This window comes from Ciconia boyciana, chromosome 6 (assembly GCF_034638445.1).
Source record: "Ciconia boyciana chromosome 6, ASM3463844v1, whole genome shotgun sequence".
Lineage (NCBI taxonomy): Eukaryota > Metazoa > Chordata > Aves > Ciconiiformes > Ciconiidae > Ciconia > Ciconia boyciana.
In genome coordinates this window covers 57,681,956-57,704,765 of record NC_132939.1, presented here as the reverse complement: position 1 = coordinate 57,704,765, position 22,810 = coordinate 57,681,956, and the positions used below count along the sequence as shown (strand labels likewise).

General features: G+C 37.9%; 1 protein-coding gene across 1 annotated transcript in view; it reads left to right on the top strand.

The window, feature by feature from the left end:
- The window catches only part of SETD3 (SET domain containing 3, actin N3(tau)-histidine methyltransferase), a 65,044-nt gene that overhangs the window by 7,609 nt on the left and 34,625 nt on the right, over nucleotides 1-22,810 (top strand). The window contains exons 2-3 of the mRNA XM_072865040.1: nucleotides 17,865-17,974; nucleotides 19,596-19,688. Of these exons, the coding sequence (XP_072721141.1) occupies nucleotides 17,872-17,974; nucleotides 19,596-19,688 (196 nt within the window). The 5' untranslated portion in view covers nucleotides 17,865-17,871. The remainder of the gene's footprint in view (nucleotides 1-17,864; nucleotides 17,975-19,595; nucleotides 19,689-22,810) is intronic.

Here is a 22,810-nt window from a genome sequence, read left to right as displayed (position 1 = left end):
CAGGCGGTGGCATCTGGGTGGTTTGTGAGCTTCCAGGTGGCATGGCTAGAGCTGCTACAATTCAGGAACTTGATGAGACTAATACATTTCAACAGTCTTTTTGTGGTACTCCATTGCTAACCTCTCTAAGCCAGCAGCACTTCTATAACTACTACTGCTCACTGTGGAGGGTAATACTGCCTGGGTTTGGATATTCCTGGTATGTCTTAATGTTTGGAGGCTGTTGTATATGTATCTATGATCTCACAACTGGATAATCTTTTCTTTGGAAGATGCCTTCTCCAAATAAAGTGGGTCTTAACAGGAAGCTGAGCTGTGTATGGATGAATTTCTTTCCTCAAGGAACTTTGCTTGCTGGAATAGTATTTTTAGACTTGTAGAAAGTAGCAGGGGTTGGCTGGTGAAGAAGGAAAAATGGCTGTCTGCTTTGGATGACCAGCAACAATGTTTAATCTTCCACTTTGCTAAGCAGAGTTGCATTGATAGCATATTAATATATTAACTCTCCTTAAAATAGAGAAGCATCCATTCCCTCTGGAGTATGCTGCACCTGATTCTGTCAGTCAGGAGCAAGTAAAATGGATGTTGTCAGACCAATTTGAGAGGCTTTGTGTGCTGATACAGTGAAGAAGCTCATATAACTGTAAAGCTTAGAGTTGCAGAAAATGACTTGGGTTTTCAAGTGGTTGTCAAATTCAGATTGGTATCTGTTGTCTGCCCCTTTTTCTGAAAGTCAGCATTCAAGCAGTTATTTCTCACTTTGTTCCCAGCTGATGCTTGGGAATAATAGTGAGCTCTAGAAGCGTTCATGAAATTACAATTTTTGCATTTCTAGATGCTCTATTAAAAAATAGAATTCCTGCTTTCAAGACAATGACAGATAATGTTGTGATTTCCTTCTGTCACTGTAGGATGCCTGGCTTGTACAGCCTGTTTCTCTGGCTTATTAAATCTTTGAATCGATGCTTGAATATAAAGAACTGTCCCATTGCACTTTGAGTTTGGGCACTTAGAAGACTAAAATGAAACAATAGCCTAATGCAATAACTGCTCGCTTTATTTTGTGGTGTCTTGTAGTTGGTCTCTGGAATTGGTTTGAAGGTATAGTGCAGAGTTTCATATAATGATATGAACAGCCAAAAACTTGCAAACTCTAGTAAACAAGGTCATAGTCTTAAAGGTACAGTGTATGCCTACTTTGAAGGTGGGAAGTTAGTGTAGTGATAACGCTTTAATTTGTTTTACCGGGGTTTTACTGTTGTACTTGAAGAAAGCAAAATTCTATGCCACTTTGAGGAACATTTTACTTTCTGTAAAGATACAACTTTATCTTTTCCAGAAAACTCTCAGAAGTGCCAGATCAGGTTAATAACAAAAAGCTGGTTTGAGCACATTTCTGCAGACTTCTACTCTGACAGTATGTGACACGTTGGCCTAAGGCACAGGACATGAGCAGTCTAGTTTTGGAAAGTGCTGCTGCTCCCAGAATGTGTTTTTCTCTGGTGGATAGAGATTTACCAATAGCACCTGCAGCAAGATGTCAGGAGCGGCTTCTCTGTGATAATAGTCACAGTGTTCGTATTCAGTTCTGTCCTTTGTGTTCCATAAGGAAGAACTGGTCAGACTGGAAGTCATCTCTGCCTATCTAGAAATTTGCCAGACTAGTAGATAGTAGTTCTATTTGTGGAAGCAGGAAACTCGGCTACAAGAACTGGGAAGCAGAATATTAACAGTACCAGCCACTCTTGTCAGGAGTCATTCTGCTGCTTTTTCTCCTGATCTTGAGATTATATTAGGTAGGAACAAATTTTAATTCTGGGCTGATGGATATAAATTTCATTTTGCAAGTGTTTCAGATGTGGCTTGCTTGTTAATGCAATGTCCAGTTCACGGTCCCTTACTGGAAAAGAAGAAACAGCAGTATTCTTGGTGAAGGAGACAGGGCTCTAGCTGTGGCAGCAGGCCTTCAAGCTGCTTCTTGAGCTGTGGCTGCTTGCTGTGGCACAGGAAGCCATGCCAGGTCTAAGAGGAGATTGAAAGGTGCTGGATCTCCAGAGGCCTGGGACTGTTGAAAGTCCAAACCGTTGGAATCTGAGGAAAGTGGGTTATCTATGCTGGCTGTTCAGGAATGAGATAGCCCCAGGAAAATAGGAATGTAGGTAGTTAGAATAAGAACATTGAAGTCTCAGTTTGGAGGGGTCAGAGGCGAGAGTTACCCAGGATTCCTAGGGCTTTGTAGTGGGACTATAGAAATGGTTGCCGCTCCTTATCTGAACACTTTGGAATATCCCTGGTCAGCCCTGGGTTTGGTGCATGGCTTGTCTGGGGGTCAGAGGGATAGGTTGGTGACATGGCTAGTGGTTTGCATCAAAATAAGACAGGGTAGGAAAACTGGTTTTCAGCAGGCATGTTAACAGTGCATTAGTATACTTGAGGCAGTTATCTTGTGAAAAGATGCTGTTCAATTGTTCTCCCTTAATACAGAGAAGGGAGCTTTATTCAGAAAGTGGTGTGGCCTTCCTGGATGTGTTCTGGGACTGGAGGGGGCAATGCATTTACTCTAATGTGTGTGCTAAAATAAATGTTCAAAATACTTCTGCTTTGGTCTGTTTTGTCACCTGCAAATATATGGGAAAAAAAAAGTGCTACCAAGCAGTTCTACCATAGTTCTGAATTGTGAGGATTAAAATTCTGAGAACCTGATGGCAGTTTACAGTGCCTTGTGGTCTGTATATATTCTGGTTATTACTTTATCAACCATCTGAAAGCTCAGGGGTGAAGCCAAGTAATACTTAATATTGCTGCACCTTTCTCATTCCTGACAGCCCAGTAAATGCCTTTGTTAAAAGCTTTCTTATTTCAAACCACTGCACTGTCACTAGTTTGAGTAAACATGGAGGAGACTCTTAAGGACTCAAGTTGCCAACTGTGAATGCCAGAAGATAAAAAGGGGCTTGGAGGAACCTGCTCCTTCATTTTCCATGTCTAGAATAAAAAGATCAGAAAACTGCCAGTATTTCCCCCAAAACTACTAGTCACACTTTCTAGAGTAGTCACCATTTTAACCACTAGATAGGGAGTAGGCTTAAGGCAAGTGGGTTTGGGAGGCTTTCCAACTGTTGTTAAGCCCTCAATTACATCACTTATTAGGCATTCATAGCAGAAGCTTCTTAAATTCTTTTTTTACAATGTGCATAGCGCTTAAATGTTGTCAGAAGTTCCTCTCCAAACTGTCAAAATAGTATTCTTTTAGGATTTAGAAATGCTGAGTGCTTGGTCTGCCATGGGTGTTTTCTAAGGACACTAAAATTACAGTATCTTGAAGTGTAATCGTAACATGGCTTGAGGGCTGTGATCTCTTCAGTCAGTGTTCCCCAGCAAAAAAAGCCCCTAATCATTAGTACTTGCTACAGGACAGGTCTGTAATAATTACTCTTAGCTAGAGAAAAATACCGCAGTTATTTTAAAACTGCTTAGATTCCCTTCTGTAAGGACAGGGTATTCCAGGAAACAACACAAAACTGTAGCTGAATTCAGATATTTATAACTTCAAGCACATTTTAATTGTGCACACTGGGTAGTGTCAATTCAGTGTCCAAATATAGGTCCTTAAGCATTTTATTGGGAAAGTTTTTCCTTTGAGCTGTTAAGAAATACCCTGGAGGTGCTCTTTTTATCACTTGCATTGCAGTAAATCTGTGCACTGCTACAATTTATACATTGGCATCCATTGCACGACCTTACCACATAACGAAGAGCTCTGTTTGCCTCAAACTTCACATGGGTACATGTGGAATGAATGATAGTAATGCTGATTTGTTATTTCCAAGAATGACCAGTGATTTTTTTTTTTTATATATATACAACTAGCTGATGTCACTCCGCACCCACAGCAGGAAAGCAGGCAGGTATACTATCTGGGTGTGAAAAAGGCAGCACGCTCTCACAGATGTTGAATGCCACTCCAAACTTCTTTTTTCCTCCCTATTACCATGAACTCAATCCTCTTTCAACATGAGCTGTCTGATGTCTTTCAGAACTGTACAAGCCACACAACATCATTTAGCAGCAAGCACATTAACTGGCGTAGATATTCCCACATGTCCTAGAAAGGTTAAGTAAAGGCGCACAAATACCCACTGGAATTCTCCATGCTGTTATCTTTTCCTTGTTCACACTAGTTTGTACTGCGGTTTCTGGCCACAGCCTGGAAGTCCTTGGCGTTGATTATGCATTGAATAGACACTTCTGTACTGTTCGGGTGTCTTTTGTTCTTTGTGGTCTGATAGTGATCCTAAGCACTGCTGGTCAGGGTGAAGTGCCAGCAGTACCATCTCTGAGCACACCTTTAGGGTGTTAATCTGCTGTGGGCAGAAGCTTGATAGAACAGCTGTGCTTCACTCTTAGCTAGAGAAAAATACCGCAGTTATTTTAAAACTGCTTAGATTCCCTTCTGTAAGGACAGGGTATTCCAGGAAACAACACAAAACTGTAGCTGAATTCAGATATTTATAACTTCAAGCACATTTTAATTGTGCACACTGGGTAGTGTCAATTCAGTGTCCAAATATAGGTCCTTAAGCATTTTTTTGATTCCAGCAGTGGTATTGAAACATTCAGCCAATTTAAGTTGTTACAAGACATGAATGTATAATGAAACTCATTTTGAGGGCAAGAATCGCATATGCTGCCACACAGCATAGAACAGGTCTTAAAGCTTGTAGAAACTCGTTTTCTGCTGTGGATATGATTTTTCCTTCTTCCTTTTCATTAGAGAGATTTGCAAGATGTTTTTTGTCACTTCATGTAAGCATTGCAAGGACTGTGTGGGTAGGAAGTCCTTTTGAATGAAAGGGACGTGGCGTATCTGATGTACAGTTACATCTAGATCATCTAGCTGCTTGGAGGAGAAACTTTGACATGTGGATTAGTTACATTAGAAGGGCCCAGAAACTGTGGGGATCTGCTGCCTATGGTGTGATTGGAGATGTGGGTGGTCAGTATGATGGCCCTACATAATTATCTGATTGGAAAGGAGCAGCCTAGCAAGCAATAGTAAATCATATTGGAGTTGCAATATGTGTAGAAAGCAGAAGGTAGGCAAAGGTGTTAAGAAAAAAAAATAAACAGAACTGACAGGAGAATTTTTCAGTGCATAGAAATAATCGTAGGCCCAATTGCTGCTAGGTTGCTTGAGGGCATTCCACTTAGGTGGAATTATTGTTGCAATTAAACAGTAGTCCTTGGCATTAAGCATCTTCAGCTTTAAATCTCTTCCTTGGAGACAGTCCAGTTAATTGGAATATATGTTATTGCGTAGTTTTGTATTATTTATGCCATTGACTATAATGCAATTAAAAAAGGACTTAAAAAAAAAAATCTATGCAGTGATACCCAAGAAATTTTTTTTGCTGTTCAGCCAGGCTGTTTCTACTGCTCTAGCTGTCACGTGAAGCAGATGCAGTAATATATAGTGATATATATCCAATATGCATCCAATCTTTTCTGTGCATCCTAGAGAATTTATATACAAAATATGTATCTGATGTAACACACGCACACACACTTTTTTTTCAGTAACACATGGAGGAATGGGTTAACTTCTTGTTAGAAGAAGTTTTTCCACACCTTTAAAGAGGTGCTACCTCTTTTTTTGGTGATTAAAATTATTATGATTCTTAGTGACTAAGAAGCAGTTGCAGCGAGGGCTGACCCATGTGAAATGTACATTTTGGGTTAAAAAACCAACTCCCATTGAAATGATATGTGCTTAGATACCATCATCCTACAGGTTTTAATTGCATCCAAGGCTGTCAAAATTTCAAAGCACATCAGCTGTCTTGAATGGGAACTCAACTTCTGCTCTTAGTTGTTCACTTTGCAGCAATGTAATGAGCGCTATAATGTTTTGTTGCACCTCTATTAACATAATATTGCTGAATTTTAACTCTTACTCATGTCATCATAGTCATCAGCAATGACTGATTTTCTTACTGTTGTTGCTTAGTCTGTCTCTAAGCAAAATACTGGAAGCGGTGATAAAAAGTCCTAGTTCTTGATCACATAAGTCATTGTTGATATTAAGGTTTATGTAAAGTAGTTTTAGTGACTATCCTGTATTTACCCTGTGAAGTAAGTACACTGTGAGCATGCTAGCATGGTTCAAGAAGTCACTGTCTGAAATGACACACTAAAGTGGTTTTGAGCATTGTTGGCACATTGCAAGGGGAAGTAGAACAGGTTGTGTTAAGCCATCACAGGAGCTATTTTGGAAATTTATGGAATTTTTGGATCTTTACAAATCAGTTTAAGTACAGACAAAGGTAGCACTTAGTTACTAGTTCATGTCTTAGCATATGAACATTTGAAATTAAACATTGTATAGTATGCTATTTCCTGATATATGTGTACAGAATAATAGGTAAAACCAAAGTAACTTTCTAATGGTAAGTCTTGCATAGCTATGACACACTGGCTAATAAAGATTTGGGGCAGTATTAACATTTCTGTATTTATGGTTGTTTTACAGTTTGGGGAAATTTTCTTATGTGAGCAGGAGGGTAGCTCTTGACAACAACTAATCTCATTCCCTTTGTGGACCAAACCTTTTTAAAGTTTCTTGTGTATGTTGAGGGGGTTGCTTTTGGGATTACGCAGTCATAGTAAACAGCTCTTCTGGCATAAAACATGTAAGCAGTGTTCTCACAAACAATCAAAATTTATTTTACATCTGAGTTTATTGAAACACAAGTCAATCATGGAACTGTCTTATGCCTCAGTAAACAGCCCAGCTGTAGAATTAAGTAAAAGTAGGATCTTGTTGAAAAACAGATGCTTTGCATGAACTGGATTTTTCTGTATAAGTACAAAAGCAAAAATGTTATTTCACAATGTTTTTTGATGTACTTAGTTGACGTTAACTGTTTTTAAAGTCGTGACATGCTTATACTGTAACTGTACTCAAACCCATCCTGGGGGAAGAGAAATAAAGCATTCACTTGGAAACATTAAGAATATAGGCATATATTTCTAATGATTTTTTTTGCCAGTAGGTTCTTTTCATTAGTGAAAACTTGAGAAACATTTTCAGTATTGGTCTCCCCCCTCCCCCCCACGCTTGTTTTTGCTCATTCAGTGTTTAAGAATTTATTCTTAATCAGTTAATTTTAGATGATTGTACTTTTGATATGATGCTGTGCCCACTTTAAGGAACAACGAAACTTACAAACACTGACTTGGTAGATTTCTTGAAGAAAATAGATGTTTGGGAGAAGCAAGTAGCCCAGAGAGTGGAGACAGAGGTAAAAGGTACCTACCTCCTGAATGGGATAAAATCCATCTGCTAACTGTGAAAGAAGAGAAGAGGTGTGGGGAGGAATACCTGAATCAAGAAACATGAGACTTGCAGAGAGCTTATCTCAGGAAGACTGTTCTTGTTAAGAAGTGACAGAGACAAACTATTTCATTTGCTTTACCTGAGAGAGGAAATATGCGGAGTCCCATTACAAATGGGTCATGTGGCTAAACCAGGTCTTTGAAAGGAAAATAAAACTGAAATTCTGTAGGAAGTAGGAGAAGCCGACCTGGGTAACTTCACAACCTCCTGAAGAAGGGATGTTTACTACATTGCAGCTTGGGCCACAAGAAGCTGGGTGAACATACTAGAGAAAAATCCCTCTGTCGTGCTTTTCCTGTAGTGCTCTAAGTACCTCATCTTGGTTGCTGTCACTGGTAAAAGACAGGGTGCGGGGAGAAGAGAAATAAAGAAGACTAAGACGAGGATGAAAACTGTAGACTTTAAAAAGAAACAGAGCAGAGCAACTTCTGTTCTCACTATTCCTTGAGGAGATGGTGGATGGTGCTCGGTGCTGTTCTTCAGAGATGGGAAGATACTAGGGGATGTGGGAAGTGTTTTTTAATCAAGACGACAGAGGAAGAAGCCCTGTGATTTTATGGGGTCTTGAATCTGGGGAGCAGACACTGGAAAAGGAGGGAGGAATGGTAAGCAGAATCTCCTAAGATGGAACTGGAAGAAAACTGCAGTGTGTAACCAATATATGTGTGTGCCAGGATCTCCCTCTTCCTGCAGAATATGCGTGTCTGGAGCTGCGGGCTGCTGCTGGAGGTGGCATTCTTGACTTGATGATCAGATGAAAAATCTAAGCATGGCAGTCCTTATATTTTATGTAGGAGAGAGGTTGCAGTTTCTTAACTAGCAGGAAGGAACTGTGTTTGAGGGGTGCGAGTTGTTTTGGGAAAGCAGAAGAACCTAGGGCACTCTGTATTTGCTGGGCTGTGCATTGGACTGTTTGCGAGTACAGCATCTTGCCACAAGGAGCAAGTGTATCAAAGCTAGCTCTTAAAGAAGGAAATAGTGTGGGTTATGACTAAGGGAGTTCTTGGGAAACAGAAATTTACATTGTATTTTAAGTGGAATGCAATCCTAAGTGGAAACAGTATGGGCTTTTCTATCATTAATCTTATTAGTGTTTTCTGTAGGTTATTTTTGTCAGCATTGTCATCAGTGTTATGGCAATACTTCAGATCCTGTTATAAAAAAAAAAAAAGGCTGCCTTGTTATAAGCACTCTATAATCACAGGAGGTCCCACTTCCAAAAGAGCTTACAACTTAAATAGAAGAACAGAAACATGCTGGAGAGAGAAAATACACAAACACAGTGAACTGCAATGACATTGTATTTAGTAGAGCTTTGGGGGCAAGTTTATAGAGGAAATGAAGAAATGGAAGAAAAAGGAAAGGGCAATGGTGGGAGAGGAGAATTAATAGCAAGAAGAGAAGGGGTGGAGTACAGCCAGGGTGAGAGATTGAGAGCTGGGGGAAAGGGATTGAATCAGTAACTAATTAGTCATTTATTTAGTGGGAACATCTAGATTAATACCTTAGGAGTGATGAGAGTGTTTAATGTGGTTTCCAAGTGACATGATGTAGGTGGTTTTCACAAGCAAACATAGTGTTCATTGTAAATGTATAAACTGAATTTTTCTTAAAGATCACAGATCTCTTCCTCCACCCACACTGTTCTTACACTTCTTGATTTCATGCTTTCTATTTGCTATAAAATGTATTTATCTTTTTACCCGCAGTCATAAGATTCAAGTTTAGGAGAAAAAAAAACTTGATCAGTGGAAGCAGAAGATCACATTCCCCATAAACCTGGTCATATCAAGTGTAAAGTTGTGTTCTCCTACATACAGATTGGAGAACTCCTGTCAATTGCCTGTAAGCATTAAGCTTGTCCCTTAAGACCCTGGCTGCTCAACATATGTTGATACAAGAGATGATACATTTCCCTCTCTGAAGTAGAGGGGAAAATTACTTAGTCTAGGCAATCAAACTAAAAAAAAAAATTGCAAGCCTGGTTTGTGTACGTCCTACTCATCTGTCCTCCCTCTCGATGCAGCCAAGGAACATATCCCACAACCACCTACTATACTCACCTTTCCGTGCTCTTTACATGGCTTGAGAATTCCCTCGTCTTCTCCTTGTCTGCCCTTGTCGACCTGTATCTGTCCTTCTAATACTGATTCTAGATCTGCACCCCTCACCTTCTGTGCTAGTATATGCCAAGAAGATGCGTGGGGTGGAAACTATTATGTAATGAGAACATAATGTAATTAGCATCTACAAGGATCTGAATTAAAGAAGATACAATGTTAAGATACTGCATTGGAAATATACTGAGTCCTTGAAGCAAAGTTAAACTTGAACGGATAACTCTTGCTGTGGGAATTCCTAACTTGGTTGTTATTGTAAAAGCTCAGCGCATTTTTGAGAAGCTGGTTTACTACTCTGTAAAGTAAAAAAGTTATAGCTGAAGCAAATAAGGCTTATAGGATCATGTCAGGTCTGTCTGCTGGTCGGTTCTTCCCGCTTCACCCATCAACTTGTTGGACGTTTTTAATCAAATTTGACACAGTGGGAGAACTCAAACATAAGTTGGTCCGCTTGCTAGAGGAAAAGCTGTGTTGAGAACAGTTTATCTGCTTGGCCTGTTAGTTAGTCAGTCAACATATGTGCTGATGTTTTTGCCCAACATGCGCAGTTATATCGAAACCTGCAAAAGAAGATGCTGCCTGGCTAGTAAGGTCATGTGGGGAGGGAACTGAAAGCAATGTGGAGTCCTGGAAGAGATGAGGAGGGTAACTGGGAGCACTGCAGGGATTCTGGGACCATTGGAAAAGGCATGTGTAAGAAGGAGATGCACATCCAGAAGAAATCGGACTCCATATATTCTGCATCATGTAGGATAAATTCTTTAAAACTAACACAGTTAAATACTTAAAAATTAATATGGTGTTTGCTTAGCACAATGATTTTATTCACAGTGTTGTAACAAAGGTTGCAAGCTTGTATTTTTACCCAATGAGTGAGAAGTAGGTATCTTTATAGTTCCTTATGATGGATTTTTTTTCTATCAAACTTAACTCCAGCTCCACATAGTGCTGCGGTGAACTTCTTGGTGGTCATTTGAATGTGAAAAGTTGGGGGGGGTTGTTAATGATTAAATGGATTAATTTTTTTCTGAAGTATTGTTTAGGAAAATCCATATTTTATCATCCAAGCTTGGCATTGCTTCCATATGGAAATGTGGTCCCGTGATGTGGTCAAGTTCTCTAATACCATAAGTAATAGCTTTCTTAAATAAAATGTTTAAACAGTCAGTCATGTTTTTTTCATAAAAAAACCAAATGCACATACAGTACTAAAGAATTCATAGCAATTCTTTAGTACTTCTTTTGGGATTTTTGTACAGACATCTCCTAAAGCTGTTAGGTGAACATGCTCACTTCTTAAAGCTGTAAGTCAAGGGCAGGGGGGAATATTTTATAGCTCATTAAAATATTATTTGTGTGTGATGCAGAAACAAGTTCAAAGTCTGACACAACACAACTGCTCTTTGATAGCAGTATTAGAGGGGGGAGATGGATCGGTTACGCCCCTCCCTGCCAGTTTTGGCATGATTCTTTTTGCCAAGCCAGCTGATACACTATATTTGGAAATGTGGCTGTGTTGTGTGTTACCAAGCTTATTCATCATTGCTGTCAGCGTACTCTCTTTGCAGAATGCTTTCAGGAATTTTCAACAAAGTTCATCTGAAAGGAAGCATGGCATAGTACTTAAAAAATATTTACCAGAAGACAACCAGAAAAGCAAACTTGGAGGAAAAAAATTTAAAAAAGCCCAAACCACTTTTCCACTGAAATGTGTAGTGCTGCTGCTGCTTCAGATATTTATGAAGTCTGCAGTTCATCTCAGTCCTGAAGGATTTTTTTGTTTTGTTTTACTCCATATGTCATGCAGCTATATTTTATATTGCTTCTTTTGTCATGCATGTATTGGCAAACAGCCTGTCTTTCATTGCTGTGTTAGGAAGCAGGCTCATACTGTATTTCTTTCTAAACAATAGTTTGAGTCACTTGCAAAAAAAAAAAGATGCTTCATATCTGAAATTTTATTTCAAATTAAAAAATACTGTGTTTTCTGAAGTTAAAAATATTTTTGGAATTTCAGGGATTTCTGTAGAATTGAAATATAACTCTAAAATCTGTTTCATGAACTGTAATTTCATTGTGTAATTTTAATTACAAAAAGTAGTTTCACAAAGGAACCATGCTTACTTTCTCCATATTGGGTCTCATGTTATAGGTGTAACTCATCATTTGCTGGTTAAAAGTAGCAGAGAGCATTGCTCAACTAAACTGTTTTTTGCCAAGTGTGAAATCAGATTATATGTAGTGTGTTAATTTTCAGAAAATTTGAAAAAACTTTCATAATCAATTTTTATATTCTATATTATATACAATATATTATGTGATTTTATTTTTTTTTAATACTAGGCTCCTCCGCTAGATTAGTATTTGGAATGTGTTTTCTGGATAGCCAAGTATAGCAGCAATTCCTTTCAAATTACGGCTTTTACTAAACAATACGTCAGATGCATTAGATTTTTAAATAGTGATACTGTTTCATGCAAATGAGCAGTGAATGGAGATAAGTAATGTAAGAAATGGAGACCTATTTTTCTGATTGGGAATTAGATAAAAAAGTACAGTTTTGATCAAGATCGATGATTCCTTAAAAGGAGATACTTCCGTAACAAGATATCAGTCTGCTGGTTTTGCTTTTTTGTGTGAGATAGACTTGCTGATTTAATCATGCATGCAGAATATTTTTTCTATAGAAATTCTGATGACTAAGAAGCAATAGTTTAGACAAGATAACATGCATCAAAGGAGAGAGTGAAGATACTTACAGAGCTTATTTCATGTTCATATACTGGTAGCATCCTACTGAAAAAATGCATTTCTGATTACGGTGTCATCCATCTAATGAGTTGTGTTCACTGAACTTGGTTTTTCCTATGATATGTTTGCTGCATGTTATCTGAGCAGTAGGAGCTGAGACAGATCTTGTATTAGCCTTGAATTTCTTACTTGCATAGAGCAGATTTCAGCTAGAGAAGTTTTTTTGCCTCTAGAACAATATTCACCTACGATAGTAATGCAAATACTTAGCGTTGTTCAAATTTTTCTTTTCGTCATATTTGGGAAGCTGAAGTTCACATACTCTAAAATCAGCTTTATCTTTAGACATAACTCTTGGCAATGCTTTCACTGCAAAAATAGATTCTCACTACTAACATGTTTCATATGGGGAAAAATTCAAAATGTAGTGCTGACCATGTACCGTATTCATACAGCTTCATGTATTGGCATATCATTGTTCTGATTGCATGGTGGCACTTTTCATGTCTCCATGTATAATGTGTGCACAGTTGTCATTGGGTTTTTTATTATAAAATCTACCAATGGATGCTTATATTCCAAGCAGATCCTTCCTCTAAATACAACTTAAAAAAAGAAAAAAAAAAAAGCCTGCAGTATTTTGGTAGTTGTGTATATAGAACATTTACTTAGACTGCTTTTCCTGAATTTATTGGTCGATGAACCTACTTTGTTCTTAGAAATGAGAAACTAAAATCCTTCAAAATAATTTCAGTTGTTCAACTTCTTTATCTTAATATTTTTGAGCATCTCTATTGATATAAACTATATGTCATCATAATTTATCACTTGTAACATGGAATACACTGTGTGAGTGCTTTAATTTTCTGATGATTCTAAAGATGCAGGGGATTGCTTAGAGGGAATGTAGAAAACCATTTGTATGAATCAACACAGAACTGCATTGTTCTTGCCCTGAAGATTTTGGACTCTGTCCCTGAACCTGCTGTTGGATCCATTACAGACCCATGTGACTTGCTTTCTCTTAAGAGCAGAAGGGTGTAAAATAAATGTAACAAGATGGCATATGGGAGAGTGGAACACTCAAGTGACTAGGTGATGTGCAAATACAGTCTTTGTGAAGGTGGCCCCCTGCACCAAGAGCTCTGTTTATCTTTTTACAAGTATGAGAGCATTGCTAGGAAAAAAAAAAAAGAGGAAAAAGTGTATAATGGGAAGACCATGAAAATAAACTCTTCTAAGTTCTTTTTTTGTTGGTATTTTTCTTCTATGGCTTTGTCTTACACTATATTATGGCAGGTTGGCCGTTTATATTGATCCTATTTCCAATTTTTACTATTATAAATTCAACACAGATCTCATAATGAGCATTACTCCCTGCTTCATATGACCTGAAAAATATTATCAAATTTCGTATCAAATATAATTGCTTGTGGTAGAGCAGTGTCTTTCCAAAGGATGACCAGTATTAACTTAGAAACGTCAAGGGGTGTGATCAGCCAGTGTGATTGCATTGAATCTGTGGGATCTCTCCTTACCAGCCTGCATATGAGGGCTTTTCATGGTAGAAGCTGTACTGGGAAAGTAAGTTATGCAACTCAAGGGGGACTGATAAAATTAAGCAGCGCAGATGGGTTATTTGAGCCTCTGATATCTGCTAGAGAGTGCTAAAAAAAAAAAGGGGGGGGGGTGTGCAGTTTATGCCCCAGGACTTCAGTTTCCATGTATCCAGGGAGAGTCTTGTTCCTTACACTGCGTTTAGTGTTAGAAGGTGAAAGAATTTGGTTGGTTTGCCTTCCTTTTTGAAAACATCTTATAGTTTTGCCTTAGATTTTTTCCCTTTTGTTACGAGGTGTTGTCTTTTCAGTCAGTTTTGAGCTCCTTTAATTTTGAGTTAATAAGTTAACACTGTTAGCCTTAATGTGCTTCCTGATGAATCAAAGTTAGTATTTAAAATAAGCCTTGGGCTTGGCAGCTTCTTGTTCATTTTAATCTTAATGGAAAATGAAAGCAGCCAGATTATGTACCTTTCCCACTAGAAGTTTTTTAACATATGGCATTTGTATTTAAAAGATCTGCCCTATACAGTTACTTAACATATGGATTGCAATTGTTTCAGTCTTGGTCAGTGTGGAGAAGCAGCTTTTCAGCTGCTGGTCGATACATTCCAGTATTAATACCAGCTGCCAAAGAACAAAACTTTTTGATAGAGTATGAGAGGAAACATTTCATTTTGGGTAAGCTAGCTACACTGACCAAGGATAAAAGGATCGCTCTTATATATACAGACTGCTCAGAACACCTGGAATCCAAAGTACTGCTTCTGTACAGTGATTTTTAGCATTTTTATGGATTTTACTGTGCAGTGTGTGATAACTTAAAGCTGCTATGTCTGAGGTGATCTTCATGACTCAGGCAGTTGAAATCTTTCAGGTGTCCAAAGTTACCTGAATGTGTCTGACTCCCCTCTCACTGCAAAGTAACTGGACATAGAATCTTCTATACTGTACAGGAAGATATTACATACCATGTAGAATACGTAGGCTGCCCATATAGAGTTGAAAACATCAGTTGCAGTAACATGTAGAATCATAGAAAAATGTAGATGGGAAGGGACCTCCGGAGATTGAGAGGCTCAATATTCTGCTTTAACTTCAAAGTTAAATCAGGTTGCTTAGGGCCTTGCCAAGTCAAATTTTTAAATTCTCCAGGGTTCCTTGGAGATGCTGTTAAATCTCCATCCTGTTCCAGTGCTCAGCCACCCTCATGGTGAGGAGTTTCCTTAGATCTATTTGGAATTTCCCTTGCAGCATCAGGTGACGGTTGCCTGCTGACCTTTTGCTGTGCCTGCCTGAGAAGAATCTGCCTCTACCCTTTGTATAACTCCCCATTACATAGGTGAAGGCAGTAGTGGGCTCCTTTTCTTCTCCAGACTGAACAAACCCAACTCCCTCATCATGTCTTTCATCTCATGTGTCAGCCCTTTTTCTGTTTTAATGGCCTTCCTCTGGACATGCTCCAGTTTACCAGGTACATGCTCCAGGTACTCCTCCTGTGGTGAACAGCCCAAAACTGTACAGTACTCTAGATGTGGCTTCACCAGTGCCAAGCAGAAGGGAATAATTAATTCCCTTGACCTGCTGTTTATGCTCTTGCTTATGCAGCTCAAACTATGGTTAGTTTTCATTGCTTTAAGGGTGCACTGCTGACTTATGTTCAACTTGCTGTCCACTAGAATCTCCAAGTCCTTTTCTGCAGAGCTGCTGCCTGTCCAGTCTGCAGCTGTAATGCTGTGTAGGGTTTTTTCCTTCCCAAATGCAGGACACTTTACATTTGTCTTTGTTTAACTTTATAAAGTTCCTGTTGGCCACTTCCTCCAGTTTCTTGAGGTCCCTCTGAATGGTGGCCCTGCCATCCAACATGTTGACTGCTTCCTGTGTTTTATATAATCTGTAAATTTGCTGAGGATGCTTTCTGTCCTAGCATCCAAATATGATGAAGATGTTGACCAGTATTGACCACTGAGGAATACTGAATCTAACCATTTGTCAGTTAGACTTACAATTATTGACCACAACCCTTTGAACCTCGTGATCCAAGGAATTTTTTGTCTGCCTTGTCCACCTATTCAGTCCACGTCTCCTCAGTTTGATAACCAGGATGCTGTGGAAGACAGTGTTAAAAGCCTTGCTTAAGTCAAAGCAACTGGCAATCACCAATTCTCCCTGGTCCATAGAGCCACTTATTTCTTCAGAAGGCAGTCAGGTTGGTTGTATATGTTTTGCCTTTAGAAGTCTGTTGTCTGATCCCAGTCACATTCATGTCCATCGTGCCTGGAAATAGCTTCCTTTTAGGACTCACTCTGTGTTTTGTACAACAAATGAGGTGAGACTGACTACTATCTAGGTCCTTGGATCCTCTATCCTCTCCTGCCCCCACTTTGCTTTTCTGTTGGGTTTTGTTTGTTTGTTTTTTAAGTTACTTGCTTCCTGTCATAGGCAATCACCATGCCTTTTCAAAGATGATAGCCAGCAGCGTTGCAGCAACATCAGCTAGCTTTCTTAGTACCTTGGATGTTTCCCATCTGGTCCTACATACTTGTGTAGGTCCAGCTTCCCTAAATAGTCTTTAATTTGATAGCTCGTCTCCTTCAAGCTTTGCTACTAGGTGCAGAAACCTGGGAAGCCTGATAGCAGACCTTGCTGGTAAAGACCATGCCCAAGGTGTTGGGTACCTCAACTTTTTCTGTACCTTTCATTACTAGGTTGCTTCCTGATTTAGCAGCTGAATTACACTTTCCCCGATCTGTCTTTTGCTGATGGTGTACCGGTAGAAGCCTTTCTTTTTGCCTTTCACATCCTTCTTCAATATCAACTCCAGACAAGCTTTGGCCTCCCTAATTCAGTCTCTGCTTGCCCAGACAGTGCATCTATATTCTCCTCTGGTTGCCTGTCCCCACTTCCACTTTGCATATGTTTCTGTTTCATTTAAGCTCAGTCAGTGAGGAGTCCCAGGTACAGTCAGCTGGCCTCCTGCTGTGCCTGCAGATTTTCTTGCATGTTGGGAAGAAACTTGCTTGCTTTTGTGCTCCGAGAAGAGTTCAGGAAGATGACTGGCTGTCATGGGCTCCTTTGTAGCTTCCCAGGGCATTCTGCTTACCATTCCCTGAGCAAGCCCCAACTCTACTGTTGTGAGTCTAGAGTCTTTAGGCTGCTTCGTTCCTTCCTTTTTTTCCTCAAGATCTTACACTATCATTTCACAATTACTGCATCCAAGGCTGCTGTTGGCCATCATACGCATGAGCAGTTCTTCCTTATTCAGGAGCACCAGATCCTGTGTAGCCTCTCCCCTAGGACCCTGTTCAGCACCAGTATCAAAAATTGCTCCTAGTGCATGCAAGAAATTCCCTGGATATTTCACACCCTGCTATGCTGCCCTTCTAGTAGATGTTGTGTGATTTAAGTCCTCCATGAGAACAAGGGGCTCTGAACATTGGAAAACCAGCCTAGGATGATGTTCCATTTATTGTGGTAACTGAAAATAAATTTTCCTTAACTAGTTGTCTTGAACCACAAGAAGCTGCTGTAAAGATATACATATGATATTTTAATTTTTATTTTGAAATGGAATACAAATTTTCTATTCATTTTGAATTACTACTTTAGTGCAGTGAAATAACCTGGTTTTATATAGCATAGATACTTTGGTATCCATAATATTTGTTCACAACTAATGAATTTGCAAGTGAGCTGAATATTTGTTTGGGTTTTGTTTGGTTGGTTTTTTTTCTCTCTAAGATAGTTAGATAGTAAGATAGTTCTCTCTAAGACAGTAAGATAGTTCTAGTTTCTAATTACCCTGAGGTAATTAATGTGCAACTACATGAAATATTGCTTCAGATTGCACTGTATGGTTGTCTTACATTCAGGCCATACAAATAATACTTGCACATATATATGTGCCACAAACAACTCCTCATCTCCTCATCCTCTTTTTTTTTTTTTTAAGTGACTAATAAGAGAAGATCTTGTCCATTCATCATTATTGTATTTTGTTTCTTAGTAATTGGTGACAGTGTGTTTCTTAATCTGTTTTAGTTGGAAGATGGGGAAGAAGAGCCGAGTAAAAACTCAGAAGTCAGGTACAGGAGCCACAGCGACAGTATCTCCAAAGGAAATGTTGAATCTAATTAGTGAGTTATTGCAAAGTAAGTTTCGTTTTTATGCCTCTCTGGGAAAAGGGATGGTATGCAGACCACTCAAAAACGTTCTCTTGTTGAAGCCAGTGAATTCTATTCATTTCCTGTAAGTGGCCAAGCTTGCTACTTCAGCCTGCTTAAGATAGTATAGTATGTATCTTATAGTATCTATCTCTGTTAGTATATACCATTATTGGCTTATTTATATGTGTATGTATTGGACATAGCATATTTCTGGCAGCTTTTGGCTTTACATCTCAACACCACCATAAATACTGGAGGAGATTAGATTAAAAAAAAACTACTCTAGATTACCTGACGTTGAAGCTTTGTCAAAAATGTTTTTCTTGTAAACTTCAAGAATTGCACTGTTTCTGTTTATCATTTGAATGGTACTTTGAACTGGTATCAGAGTAGAGAAATTAACTGTGGAAAGGAGCAATACAACTTGGTTCAACTGCACTGATATTTGTGTTGCTTAAATAAAAATTTTGTTGTTGATTGGAAACTTTTTGTAGTGCTTAGTTCTTGTGTATAGACCAAAGGTTGTTTCACTTGTTGAGGAACTTGGAACTCATCCATTATTTCCAGTAAATATGAAAAGCAGAACATAATGTCATACGATGATGCTAAAATACTGTTCACTCTTTCTACTGTCATTAGTAACTGTGCTGAGCTACACTTGTTGTGAAAAACAAGTCCAAATTTTCATATCCTGGACACATCTAAATGTTGCCTTAGAAAAATTAGAATTTTCCTTTAGCATTGCTCACAAAGAGGAGACAAGGAGTTGGCAGAGCAGTTTGATGCTTATGCTACAATTGGCCTTTGCTTTGCTACCAAAAATAAAATGTAGATCTAATTTTCTAAGCAAAGACGAGTATCAGCTGTTCTTTTTGTCAAGCTTCCATATTTTATTCAATGCAAAGATTTTTCAAGTCAGTTGAGCAAGGTAATCTTCAGCTGTCCAGCTGGATTTATGCAGCTTAGATCAAGAAATCCACACACTGGCATTTAGAATATTGTCAGAGACACTGTGAATATAATCTAAAGCTAAAGCTTGGCTAATTGTTCCTTTGCTTGTCCTTCCAGTACACATACATCTAGGAAAACAGTATTGACTAGGCAGGTCAAATGTATGTACCAGCAAATTTCTTAGTTACTTAAGGTAAGCTTTGTGCTAGTATCATCTGCTTTCATTACAGCAAGAATGATGGCAAGCAGGCTAATGTAAACAGAGTGTTTTGCTTGGATTATTGAAAACAGAGACTTTTTTTTTGTTTGTCTTATCTGAGAGACTATCTACTTAATGGTCTGGTTGTTTACCTTTTTTTCTTCCTAGCTTTTTAAACATTGGATATTTCTAAAATCTGAAAGAATATTTAAAAAATGAACTTGAGGCAAGTTATACTGTGAAAATGTTAAAAGTATCTATTAATTACATTTCAAATAATGGGATATTTATAACAATGGAGATTATAGTGTTTACGATGTAAACGTGTTTGAAGGACAAGTAGTACTAAGGTTCAGTTAAAGTTGGTATGAAACCATTACCTTTTCTCTCATGTTAACATATATGTATATACACTTTATTAAAGAAAACATTTTCATTTGGTGTTTTTATTTCTAGAATGCAGCAGTCCTACCCCAGGTCCTGGTAAGGAATGGGAAGAATATGTGCAGATTCGTTCACTTGTTGAGAAAATTCGCAAAAAGCAAAAAGGTAAATGTGAAAGACTGTAAGATAAGGGTGGCTCACAGTATTGATTTGCCTAGAGAATTGTCTGTTGACAGCTAAATCGAATGGGGTTTTTTTGTTGTTATTATATAAATATTATGCAAACCTATTATTTTGGGATAAAAATCTTAATTCACTGACATGCAGTTGCTTTTTACACTTGCAAGTGTTTCTGAAATATTCTGGTGGGCATGATCACTGGCGTTAACCATTTTAATACTTACAATTCTGAGTGAATATCACAGACAGGTGATCCTGTGATAATTCTGTACTATAAGTAGAAAAAAGAGGTTGAGATTGTGATCAGATGAAATATGAAGGACTAGAAGTAAAAATTCTTTGAGAATAATAGGCCTTTTTGATTCCTGATTGCATAGTCTGCTCCTCTGCCTCTGTAAATCTGAACATTTTTAATTTAATTTCATAACTATTTTATTTTAATCTGAACACTTTACTGGACATGGAAACAGTTTCAGCAATTCAATGTTATGACATTAAATTATGACAAAATAAATGTATATAAATGCACAAAATAAATATATCACCTAATAAATCTATCTGCTATAAATCAAGCACATAATTAAAATAAAGAAATGCTTATGGTATGGCAGTTAATATGGAGTTTTATTGCCAGTTTTCCTAAGTTTAAGGTGTGCTTATTTTTCAGATTAGAACAGTTTTCTTCTGGTACGTTCTGCAACAACTCACTGTTGTTGATACTTTATTTTCATATTAGCTTTGTTTTTATTTGGAGTGATGCTTGAAAAAATGCTTTTCTTGTAATTTTAGTAAAACTAACCTTTTTTTATGACTGTTGTATTTTAATGTCAGAGGAATAACAATTCTTTCTTCTCTGATATTTATGCGGTGATGGCAAAAAAGCCAGACTGCATTTAAAATGGAGCTTGAGTGGTTCATGTACTTGCTTGAAAAAGCAGAATACTGTACTGAGAGGCTTGAAATGTCCTTTTCACGCCTGTTTTTAATAATTTTGACTAACGTATAAGAATCTTACTTCATGAAAGGACTTTTAAACCTCTGAATATCAGTTATTGGCAGAGGGCATATGGAAGAATAAACAATACTGTTTGAGTCACTGCATCCTGTAGCTCAGTAGAGGTGAACTTCATTCATTGTTTTGCTGTTCTGTGTCTTCTATAAACGTATGGTATGTGTCCTGGTTTTTATGAAGTAATACATGTGGTACAGTAAAACATAATTCAGGTTAACAAGAACAGAGTTAGCACTGGGGTTGGGCTGTTCACTATATCTTTCTTCTGTGCCAGAAAGATCGAAACATTCATGGGAAAAAATGGCTGTTGGCAGAAGCAGTGGAATTAGTATAACAGTATTATGTTAATAGGACATATTTTTTTCCTTGAAAGATGCAAAACCTACTAATCGCAGCACTGTTGACATGCAAATGGCTTTTAATGTAACATTTTTACATACATAGTGAGTATGAATAGTACGGTGTCTTTCAAAACTATTTTTTAATGGAACGTAGTAATTTATACTACACAGTTTTCTAGCTTAATAAAAGCTTTAAACAATTAGCAAAGGAAGTATAAATTGCTTTTGGGAGCTCTAAGATGTACAAATGAATATATATTGCCTAAAGTGTCATACTTTGCTTTTCTTGAATAGAACACTGGCTTGCAGAATGTGAACTAAAATGATCTTGATTATAGAAAACTCTTAATTTGAAAGCTGAGTATTTTTACTTTCTAAAATTTTTCCTTGTTTGACTCATTAGCAAAATTTTAAATAAAGCTAATTTTTCAATATAGATTTCATAAGTATAGCTATATTTTGTTCAGTATAGAAAAAAATTGTTCCCCAATAGTGCTTGTAGTTTAAAGCAGCTGCTGCTCTCCTCTTTAATTTGGAAAAATGTGGGAAGTATTGGACCACAACATATATGAGGAACAGAGGTTGAATTTCAGAGATGCTTACAGAATGGTTCCAAATACAAGCGGGATGTTAAGAGCTTCCAGTAGCCTTATACAGTAGTCAATGTTGGAAATCAAGAGGGCAAAGTCCTGGACAGTATAAACACCTATCAAGTTCTGTAGAAGCTATGCAACTAGTCTTACTAGATTTGTGAAGCTTTAGTTCTGAATATATTCCACAGAAAATAGCATACTGAAGGGAGTATGAAATAAAGGAGAAATGCCAGCTTTTTGGAAAAAAAAAAAAAAAAGCCAAAACACTGTATACCACATTCTTACTGCATTCCGAAAAATACTTTATCAATATTGAGTTTTTATACTGCATCATCAAAGGCTATAGTTTTAGATGATACTTGCACTTTTATGTTAACTGTGGATTTGATTGGTTCTGGGGCTTGAAATGTGTGGTTTGGGGTGGGGGGGAGATTTCAAATACACTAATGCTACTTTCTTAAAATCCTTTTAATCTAAAGATGTATTTATCACCTGTGCTTAACCGAAATATCTCTGGATGTAAGCAACTTGCTGATGACATTTTGTTACTCATAAAATGGCCTGAGCATTTCAGGGGCATTTGGACACTTTTAATGTGATCTGACACTAGAGTTTGGGTTGAAGAGAACACAGAGGCAAAGAGGTACAGAAAAAGCTGGCGGAGTATAGCTGGGAACCATAATGCCTAGGTTCAAATCAGATGAAGATTAAGGGGAAAGCTGAGGAAATGAATGAGAGTTGTGATTTCACTGGTGGGCCACATGCCTGTTGGAAAAGCCAAGTGTAAAAATGTGGACAAGCTCTGTGATGTCAGGAGGATGATCAGTCCTTAGTTATTTTAGTAGATCCGTATGCTACAGGAAAAAGCTAACTGCCTTGTATGTGAGAGAAGGAGCTTGAAATCTGTTTATCATAATTTCCAGTGCTGAATTAATGAAATTGCAGCTTGACTCTCAAATTGCTCCTTGTGTCTGTATTAACATGTTGTGGTGATTGCATTTATCATCAGTATTAAGCTGGGAAATATTTTCACTCAGCTTATTTAAAAGGGAAAGTGGAGGGGAGCTTCATATTTCATCAGAGCTCAGTTTAGGTGGTTATGTTTTTAAGATGACTGGTAAGCCAATTTGGCAGAATATTTAAGTTGATGAAATTGGGTAT